The sequence below is a fragment of the Raphanus sativus genome, chromosome 6, assembly GCF_000801105.2.
Source record: "Raphanus sativus cultivar WK10039 chromosome 6, ASM80110v3, whole genome shotgun sequence".
Classification (NCBI taxonomy): Eukaryota; Viridiplantae; Streptophyta; class Magnoliopsida; order Brassicales; family Brassicaceae; genus Raphanus; species Raphanus sativus.
In genome coordinates, this window is record NC_079516.1 from 42,204,882 (window position 1) to 42,215,452 (window position 10,571).

At 36.8% G+C, this 10,571-nt stretch overlaps 2 protein-coding genes across 3 annotated transcripts; both read left to right on the forward strand.

Moving 5' to 3' along the window:
• The first annotated feature begins 19 nt into the window (after positions 1–19).
• LOC108812105 (uncharacterized) lies at positions 20–6,447 on the forward strand. Of its 2 annotated transcripts, none has more exons than XM_018584269.2 (10): positions 20–1,463; positions 1,640–2,104; positions 2,196–2,497; positions 2,643–3,362; positions 3,453–3,731; positions 3,880–4,041; positions 4,111–5,028; positions 5,106–5,321; positions 5,433–5,690; positions 5,793–6,447. In XM_018584269.2, exons 1-10 carry the CDS (start codon positions 125–127, stop codon positions 6,129–6,131), a joined length of 4,998 nt encoding a protein of 1,665 aa, XP_018439771.1. In that variant the 5' UTR covers positions 20–124; the 3' UTR covers positions 6,132–6,447. The 2 variants fall into 2 exon arrangements, with proteins under 2 accessions (XP_018439771.1, XP_018439769.1); XM_018584267.2 differs by having other exon boundaries at positions 21–1,463; positions 5,430–5,690.
• Positions 6,448–9,067: 2,620 nt separating this feature from the next.
• LOC108811265 (uncharacterized) lies at positions 9,068–10,039 on the forward strand. The gene is made up of 2 exons (XM_018583310.2): positions 9,068–9,353; positions 9,889–10,039. The coding sequence occupies exons 1-2, from the start codon at positions 9,185–9,187 to the stop codon at positions 9,981–9,983; spliced, it is 264 nt and encodes an 87-aa protein (XP_018438812.1). The 5' UTR covers positions 9,068–9,184; the 3' UTR covers positions 9,984–10,039.
• Positions 10,040–10,571: the final 532 nt, after the last annotated feature.

The following is a 10,571-nucleotide window of genomic DNA, read 5'->3' on the forward strand; positions in this document are numbered from 1 at the left end:
TCTTTGCCCTTTCTCTCTAGCAACCCAAAAAAAAAAAAACAAAATTGAACAACCTAGATAGCAAAAAAAAAAATAAAACAGAGAAAGAGAGAGAGAGAGAAGAAAGAAAAAAACCTCCATAGAAATGATGAAGCAGAGCTCATCTGATGCAGTCTCATCGTCTTCATCACCCATCGACCTATCCCACCCGCCATCCTCCTCATCGGAGAAGCCCCTCTGCTCGTCCTCGATTTCCCCGGCTGAAGACCACCCGGTCGGATCGTCCCGAGACGGGAGCGGAGGCGCGCAGGAGATCGTGGCCATCGATCGGCGAGGAGAGTACACCGCCGTGTGCCGATGGACGGTGGAGCACTTCACACGTGTCAAAGCCAAGGCACTGTGGAGCAAGTACTTCGACGTGGGAGGCTACGATTGCCGCCTCCTCGTTTACCCTAGAGGCGACTCCCAGGCCCTCCCTGGCTACATCAGCATCTACCTCCAGATCATGGACCCCCGCGGAACGTCGTCGTCTCGCTGGGACTGTTTCGCCAGCTACCGCCTCTCAATCGTCAACCACGTGGACGAGTCCCTCACGATCCATAAGGACTCGTGGCATAGGTTCTCGAGCAAGAAGAAATCGCACGGGTGGTGCGATTTCACGCTTAGCTCGAGTGTGTTGGATCCGAAGATGGGGTTTTTGTTTAATAACGAGTCCTTGCTTATCACTGCTGATATCTTGATTCTCAATGAGTCTGTCAGTTTTAGCCGCGATAGTGGCGGGAACGATTCGGGGTCGTCGTTGTTCAAGGAGCCTGCTGGGCCAATGCCGGATGTGTTGAGTGGGAAGTTCACTTGGAGAGTAAATAATTTTAGCTTGTTTAAGGAGATGATCAAGACGCAGAAGATTATGAGCCCTGTGTTCCCGGCTGGGGAGTGTAACTTGAGGATTAGTGTGTACCAGAGCGTGGTTAACTCGCAGGAGTACATTTCGATGTGTTTGGAGAGTAAAGAGACGGATAAGACCATGGTTTCGGATAGGAGCTGTTGGTGTTTGTTTAGGATGTCGGCTTTGAATCAGAAGCCTGGGTGCGCTCACATGCATAGGGATTCGTATGGGAGGTTTGCTGCTGATAATAAGAACGGTGATAACACCAGCTTGGGATGGAACGATTACATGAAGATGTCTGAGTTTGTGAACCCGGAGTCAGGTTTTTTGCTGGATGACACGGCTGTGTTTAGTACCTCGTTTCATGTTATCAAAGAGTTCAGTAGCTTTACTAAGAATGGAGGGTTGGTCGTGGGGAGAAATAACGGGAATGGAGCTAGGAAATCAGATGCGCATATGGGAAGATTCACTTGGAGAATTGAGAATTTCACGAGGTTGAAGGATCTTCTCAAGAAGAGGAAGATAACAGGTCTTTGCATTAAAAGTAGAAGGTTTCAAATTGGGAACCGGGATTGTCGACTTATTGTTTATCCCCGAGGTATGTAAGTGGACTAGATTCACAACGTTTTTATGATATTTTGTTTTATAGAGTAGACATGAAATCATTTGCCCCGGCTTAAAAAAGCGTATGTTTTTTCTTTGTTTTGAGCTGTCTGGTTGCTACATTTCAGAGTTCAATGTCTGAACTGATTGTCTTACTCTTAATGGCCTCAGGGCAGTCCCAGCCACCATGTCATCTTTCAGTATTTCTCGAAGTGACAGATTCAAGAAGTTCTACTGATTGGAGCTGTTTTGTAAGCCACAGACTATCAGTTGTGAACCAGAGATTGGAGGAGAAGTCGGTGACAAAGGAATCTCAGAATCGCTACTCGAAAGCTGCAAAAGATTGGGGTTGGCGCGAGTTTGTGACACTTACTAGTTTGTTTGATCAAGACTCTGGATTTCTTGTTCAGGATACCGTTGTGTTCTCCGCTGAGGTTCTTATCTTGAAAGAGACATCTGTTACAAAAGACTATGTGGAGGCAGAATCAGCTAATTCAGCTTCACAGATTGATAGCAGCGTGAAAAGAAGTTCTTTTACGTGGAAAGTTGAGAATTTCCTGGCATTCAAGGAAATAATGGAAACACGAAAGATTTTTAGCAAGTTCTTTCAGGCTGGTGGATGTGAACTCCGAATTGGTGAGTGTTTTTTTTTCCGCATCATCGCCTATGTTTGATTATTGATGTTTATGAAACTTCATTTGCTTCATCTATGACTTGTATAATACAGGTGTATATGAGTCCTTTGACACCATATGCATATATTTAGAGAGTGATCAATCTGCGGGTACAGATGTGGACAATAACTTCTGGGTTAAGTACAAGATGGGTATTCTAAACCAAAAGAATCCGGCCAAAAGTGTATGGAAGGAGTCATCAATATGTACCAAGACATGGAATAACTCCGTCCTACAGTTCATGAAGGTGTCTGACATGTTGGAGGCTGATGCAGGGTTTCTTGTGCGTGACACTGTTGTTTTTGTGTGTGATATATTGGATTGCTGTCCGTGGTTTGAGTTTTCAGACTTAGAGGTTAGTTTGTGCCCCATTTATTCCTTAAACAACATAATAGTTGTTCTTTGTTGTATATTTATCTTCTGCAGCATGTAGTTTTTCCTTCTTCAATGCAGACTTGGAGACCATTCAATCTTGCATTACGCATTTTATGTTTTGCCAGGTCTTGGCTTCAGATGATGACCAAGATGCATTAACCACCGATCCTGATGAAATTATTGATTCTGAGGAGAGTGAGGGCATAAGTGGAGACGAGGAAGATACCTTCCAAGATTTTCTTTCCCAAGCTGGATTCCATCTCACGTTTGGTGAGAATCCTTCACAGCCCCAGGTTACACTTCGAGAGAAGCTGCTAATGGATGCGGGTGCAATTGCTGGATTTCTTACTGGTTTGCGTGTTTATCTTGACGACCCTACTAAAGTAAAGCGGTTACTTCTTCCCACGAAAATATCTTGTAATGATAGAAGCAAGCTAACAAAGAATGATGAATCTTCACCCAGCCTGATGAATTTGCTGATGGGTGTTAAAGTTCTACAGCAAGCAATTATTGATTTACTTCTAGATATCATGGTCGAGTGTTGCCAACCTTCTGAGGAGGAAGGCTCTCATCCGGAGCCTTCTTTAATGGATGCAAAGACAGATAGCTGCGTGGTGTCATCTTCTTTGGAGTCAACAAGGGAAAATGGAGCAGCAGAACCTTCACAATATCTTGTTGACGAGAGATTTAAATCTGATGCAGATGCTACTACCCTCAGTACCTCAGCTGTGCAAAGCTCTGGGATGAATGGGATTGATATGCTTGAGAAAGCCCTTGCAATAGAGCCTGTTTCTCCCCCTGAAACATATGCTAGGCAGTCTTCTGATGCTCCAGTCCAGTCAAAGGTGGGGGTTATCAGACTGTTGAAACCTATTTAGCAGCTTTTATTTTTGCAACTTTGTTTTTCTGACAATGGGTAAAATTTTGGTCTTCAGACAAAGTGGCCAGAACAATCTGAGGAGCTATTGGGACTAATTGTTAACTCACTGAAAACCCTTGATTCGGCTGTTCCACAAGGTTGCCCTGAGCCTAGACGACGACCTCACTCAGCTCAAAAGATTGCTCTTGTTTTAAACAGAGCGCCCAAACATTTGCAACCTGATTTAGTTAGTTTGATTCCTAAGCTGGTTGAGCATTCGGAGCACCCACTAGCTGCCTATGCACTTATTGAACGGCTTCAAACGCCTGAAGCTGAACCAGCATTGCGTGAACCAGTAAGTGATCTCTTAGCCTTTTCTTCCTTTGTTCAAGTCTTTTCTTGTGAGTTTGGGGCATAGAGTGCCTGAAAAAGTGTCAGTTTATTTTATAAACTAAAGATTATACAATGCTTTTTGAAACAACTGATGTTTTTCTGTGGCACAGGTATTCAATGCTCTTAGCCAGTTAGATTGTGATAGTGAAGTGTGGGAGCACATTCTACTTCAGTCATTTGAGCTTCTGAGTAACTCAAATGGGGAAAGTCTTGTGGCCGCCATTCATTTCATATTTAAAACTGCCTCCCAGTGCCAACACCTACCTGAAGCCGTAAGCCTTCTGTGTCTCGGTTTTTGTACTCTGTTGCAATTCTATGTTTCTAAACTAAATATTATGCAGGTAAGGTCCGTCCGTGAGCGGCTTAAAGTTCTGGGTGCTGATGTGTCTGCTTGCGTCCTTGAATATTTGAGTAAGACTGTACACAGTTGGGCTGAAATTGCCGAAATAATACTTAAGGACATCAACTGTGACGACAGTCTAGGTGGCAGTTTTGTGACATTACCCTGCGGGCCTTTTCTGATTGGTGAAAATGAAACTACCTCCGAAATGGCGGATTTGATGGATGAGCATGAATTCTATGCAAACAGACAATTTTGTGATGTCTACATTCTGCTGGAAATGTTGTCCATATCGTGCTTAGCTTTGGAGGCATCTCAAACATTCGAAAGAGCTGTTGCTCGTGGAGCCATTGTTGCTCAGTCTGTTGGTATGGTTCTTGAAAAACGACGTGTTCAGGGCCCAAATCTGAGTGCGACAAGTGGGGATCCTGTATTGGAGGGAGAAGCCAGTGATGAACTCGCCGCTGAAGGGATTGAGTTCAGGGCAATCCTTAATCTTGCGGAGACATTAGCTCATTCTGGAGATCCTCAAGTGAGGGGATTTGTTAAAATGCTTTACACAATATTATTCAAATGGTTTCCTGATCAGCCCTTTAGAGTTCAAATATTGTCAAGACTTGTAGATAGATTCACCAGCCGTGCGAGTGGTAGCAATGAGTTAGACCTAGAGTTGGAGGTTCTTGCTATTCTGATTTTTCAGGAACAAGAGGTTGCGAGACCCGTTTTGGCCATGCTGAAAAAGGTTGTGGAACATGCAAATATTGACAGGGCGGCTCTGTGGCACCAACTGCGCGCAAACAAGGAAGAGCTTGTCAGGTTGAAGGAAGAAAAGAAGACAGAGATTCAAATTCTGGCAAAAGAGAAATCTGCCATCACACAAAAATTAAGTGAATCTGAGGCTGCAAACACCCGTCTTAAGGTATTTGTGATTACGTTCATTTTTTTGTGCCGCAAGAGTGTGAATATACATCTTATTGTCACTCTATTATATGGCAGTCTGAAATGAAAGCCGAGACAGACCGGTTTGCTCGGGAAAAGAAGGATCTGGTAGAACAGTTTCGGGATGTGGAGAGTCAACTGGAGTGGGTTCGGTCAGAACGTGAAGATGAGATAGCTAAGCTCTCGTCTGATAAGAAAAGCCTTCTGAATCGCCTTCATGAGGCAGAGACGCAACTTTCTTTGCTTAAAACCCGAAAGCATGATGAACTTAAGGTACGGACTTGTAATAAGATGAGCCTTCTTGCTTTATATTTGTCCAAGACTCCAGATTGTATTGTTCACTTAACAAGATGTCATTTTCTTTGTGAAAAAAAAAAACAGAAGGTAGGGAAAGAGAAAACTGCTCTAACGGAGAAGCTAAAGGTAACAGAGGCAGCCCGGAAAAGATTTGAAGAAGAGCTGAAACGGTATGCCACAGAGAATGTAACTCGTGAAGAACTCCGCAAGTCGCTTGAGGATGAAATCAGGCGACTGACACAGACAGTAGGGCAAACGCAAGAAGAGAAACGTGAGAAAGAAGATCAGATTTCTCGGTGTGAAGCTTACATTGATGGAATGGAAGCCAAACTCCAAGCTTGCCAGGTTTGCAGAGACTAACACATTTCTTTTTTATTTATTTTTCCTTACTTGTTCTTCTTTGTTTTGAGCCTCATCAAACTCCTCTTACGTGATTTATTTTAACAGCAATACATCAACACACTCGAATCCTCGCTTCGAGACGAGATTTCAAGACATGCACCTCTATACGGTGCCAATTTAGAGTCTCTAACGATGAAGGAACTAGATACAATAGCTCGGATCCATGAGGAAGGGCTTAGACAGATCCATGCCCTTCAACAACGCAAAGGAAATGGTTTGCCACATGGTCTCCCTCACGGTCATACACTTTACCCGACTACACCACCTCAGCTTCCTCCTACGCCAATCGGTTTACCACCTCAGATTCTTCCTAATGGTTCAGGGGGTCACTCCAGCGGACATGTGAACGGTTCCGTCAGGCCTTGGTTTAGCCACCACACCTAAAAAAGTACATCTTTTCTTTCACAGGAAGACTACAACAAAAGAATTGCCTCTTCTCTTGACTTTGTTTTTTGAGAGGTAAATCAATCAATCAATCATCATCATCATCGATGTTTTAGTTTTCCATATATATTTATTTTTGTCTGAGATTTTCGGAGGGGGTGGGGGTTTTCGGCTGCTAGAACCATTGGGGGAGATCAATGTAGAAGATGAATAAGAAAAAAATAGAAGAAGGATACAGATGCACAAATATGTTTGTGAAAGAAAAATATTGTATTAGCTGTTATGCCAATGGAATTAACAGTTGCGAGAGTGGCCTTCTGCTTCCTTCTTTTTGGCGTATTCTCTCACATTTCGGGTCAAGGATCTTAACCCAAGTCGGGTATAAGATATAGCTTTGAGATCGACATTGTGTTTGATAATATTTTGTCGTTCTTAGGATAAGACAAGACTTAATCTTAGGACATCGTCGTTATACACCTTAAAAAATCATATGCTATTGAACAAAACTTCAGCAAATTTTTATTCTCCCACCATTAAACAGAAAGCTGATGTCGTTTAGCTTCTAAATCAAAGATGCAAAGCAACTTAGCCTACATAGACTGGCTGTCAAAAAATATCCATCATTAAGTGTACAATTGCCACGTTAAGAAAATCCCACTTTGCAAGTTCTCAAATTAAATGAAAGTTCTGTATATAAAAGATCATAATATTTATTTCATTCATCACACTGAGTCGTAGATTTATTTCTTGATATTTGGCGAACAAATTTCAATAACAGAACCGGTCAGTCGTACCAGTATCATATTAGAATTGGAAGATCCATTTGTTACGATTAATATACATTGGCGAAACAACGAATCAATATAAGAGCTTCATACTACATATGATGATCAAACTAACTTGGGCGTTAAACAAATGGCAAGAACACTCCTAACAACCAAATATCACAAAGCCATTGCATGATTTATTTATTTTTCAGTGCATATTTCTCGACCAGACAATCCTGGATGACGTATTCCACACTACGAAATGAAAATAGTTTCACCTAGCTATTGATCAGTTCTTTGAAAAACATTAAACAAACCAGTATCACCTTGACATTATGTCTTGTTCACTTTCTTAGTTATAAAAGTTCTGTTGACTTAAAGTTCAAAAAAAAAAAAAAAAGTTCTGTTGACTCGTTGAAAAGAAAAAGTTTTGTGACTTTCATTTCTCTAACATTTATATATATATATATTTTTTGCCCACATCCTCGTTTCCAAGATGGCCCCCAATACGTGAAAAAGTAGTCTCGTTATCATATTACCGTGAATACGTGAAAGAAATAGATTTGTTATCAGTGTGTAATCAATAAACCGGTTTGGTTTACAATAAAACCGAATTTATATTGGTGATGGGAATAATTATTATGTTACAATATTTATTAATGATATTCCATTATATTATATTAGTCAACTAATCGAAGTAACATATGAAGTTTTACTAAAATAAATGTTAAAAAATTAGAATGATGTCCATATACCATGAAACTCTTTAGAATATATTAATGCACATGTATAGTGTAATTTGAATATAGATAGAAATAGAATATTTTATTACTTAAAATTATATTTTATGTTATTTTTTAAATGAAATATTATTATTATGTGAACTTTTCTTTTTAATGAAATCATATTATATAGACATATATTTTTCGTTTTTTAAATTAGCTTTTAAATTTTACAAATGTTTCATTTTTATCATATAGGTTATTTGGAATTTTTTTTAAAAGAAACTGAATTAAAAAATCAATAAAAATATTTAACTGTAATAATTTTAATTTATTAAAGGTATACATATAATCAACCATTATGACACATAGGAAATTAACTTTTCAAATAATATTATAGATATACGTACATTCTTATCAAGATTTTAATATCTTATACAATAATCATTTGAATTAAACTTTATCAAGACTCAAAGCCATCCAAATGTGATTGAATCTTCCCGGTTTAATATACTAAATCAAATTATGGTGGCAATAGCCTTCGACATTTTTCTGAAATGTTAGTGAGTCAAACCATTAATATAATATTATACCAAAAATTAAAAAATAATCATTAATTTTTTTCTGTTGATTTTTAAAATTAACGAATATAAAACTACAACTATTTGACTCTAAACCGGTTAGTACGGTTTACACCTAGATTACAATATGGTCTTTCTAAATATTATTATTATTTAAATACAATATTACTAACCAATTAGAAACTAATGATATAATAATCCTAATTATTCATAATAAATCATGTGATTATTGAACATTTACTATAATTGATTTTTCAAAAGTTTTCCATATATAGACGATCTCCCAATATATATTAATCAAATTTTGAGATTTTCGTATAATAAAACATGATTTTCTTCTAAACTTAACCTTTTTAATTTCCTAATTACCGTTTGATGATTTTTTTTTTAATTTCCTTCCCTACAACCAAGCATAATTAATTTGAATCTAGCTTTTCAAGAATATAATTATTAATGGTTTATAAGTTTCAATACGAAATTATATAGAAATAACTAATCAAGCATGAATTTTTTGAAATCTAAACTTTCAATTTAGATTATGTTTTAAATTGATATGTTATTCTACAAAAATAATAATATTTATTTTATTAAAACCACGTCACGTCCAATTGATAAATGGTTAGTCCAATTATTTACAACCCACATTTTTAATAAATAACTAATAATATTTAACATATATATAATCCAAATTTACTTTTGAAATATATTTAAATATAAAAATTATTTTTTAAACAAAATTTAAAATATATTCGTCCTTTTAAGGACAGATCAAAATCTAGTTATTATGTAATTAATACTACAGTCAAACCTTATAGATTTAGTACGATGACTAATAAAAATAATAATTTTTAATAAGTATATAAATAAGCACTAATGATACACCAAAGAAAACATCAAACAAGAAATAATCTATTGTCTCCTTTTCTTTGCAAAAACAAAACTGTATTGAATCAAAATTTCAAAAATCTATATAGTAAAGAGAGATGGCGAGTATCATGAAGATAATGATGAGTATGGCTCTGTTAGTGATCGGTGTGAATGCAATGTCTATTGACGAGTGTAAAAGAACGACAGGGTGCCAAAATCAATGTGACCTCTTCTACAGAAGTGTTGCATGTGGTGATTGTCTCCTTCAATGCGCCTACCCTCTAAGTATTCAGACTCTCCTTTTCTCTAATACTAATTTACTTTCATATCAACATTGAGTTTGATGTAGACTGTAAAATATTATCCGATTAGAAATCCGATCCAGTTTTCTTGTTCATATTTGTTTTGATAGCTTTTTAAAAATATACATATAATATTTGTAAATATTATATATATATGTGTATATCTAAAAAATCACAAATTATATACTTTAACAAATATTGTATGCTCTAAAATGTTGGTGAAAATAGAAGTAATATTATTTTGACATTTAGACCAAAAAAAAAAGTAATATTATTTGTTATGTAATATAATTCTTTTTAAAATAATATTAGTCGTTTTAGTTATTTTACCTATTGTTTTAGAGATCTTGACACGATCCATATACCCAAAATTACAATATCTGCTATTTAGTTTGATGGTCTGTAAACGCTAAGACTTATTATCTACCCTGTAATTGTTATATGAGATCTCGATTGTTCTATGTTTTTATTGTCTGAGTTAGACAGTCTAAACGTTAAATGATTGTTATAATTTTCAGGTACGAGCAAAATTGATAAACGGGCTTTGTGTTTTAGGAACTGTGATGTTGCTCGTCGACCTCACAATAACTGCTACCAACGTTGTATTGAATAAGCTTAACATTTTACCCAAAAAAAAACGTTGTATTAAACACTGTCCACGAGCCTTGATCTGAGTTCATATAGTAATGCAACAGTTGCTTCCCTTTTTCTTTCCATTTGTATCTTGGATCTTTGATTTTGGGATTTAACGGACTAGAAAATATTACGTTATACAGACAATACAACAGAAATACATTTAAAAAAGAATAAAATTTGATTGGGTCTCAAAAAATATAAAAACTTTTGAGATCTTGATATGTACTGTAATCTGAGATGCTTTTTAATTATAAATTAGATTTTGATCCGCGGTTAAAAAGCACGGGTTTGTATTTCATACTTGTGATCATGTATACTATAATTTAGTTTAACATTTTATTGTAGTTTACAGATTGGAATTTTTTTTAATATTTTGACAATTTGAATTGAAAACATATTTTTTTTCCTAATTAGTGTAGTAGCAAGATAACTTATTTAGGCCTAATATTAAATGACTGAAAACTTATCTCATTTTTATTAAGTCTTAAAAACAAAGAAAACTCATTTGTCTTAACTTTAAAAAAATTGATGAAAAATAAGTGAAAGGGGATTAGGTTTTGGTGAA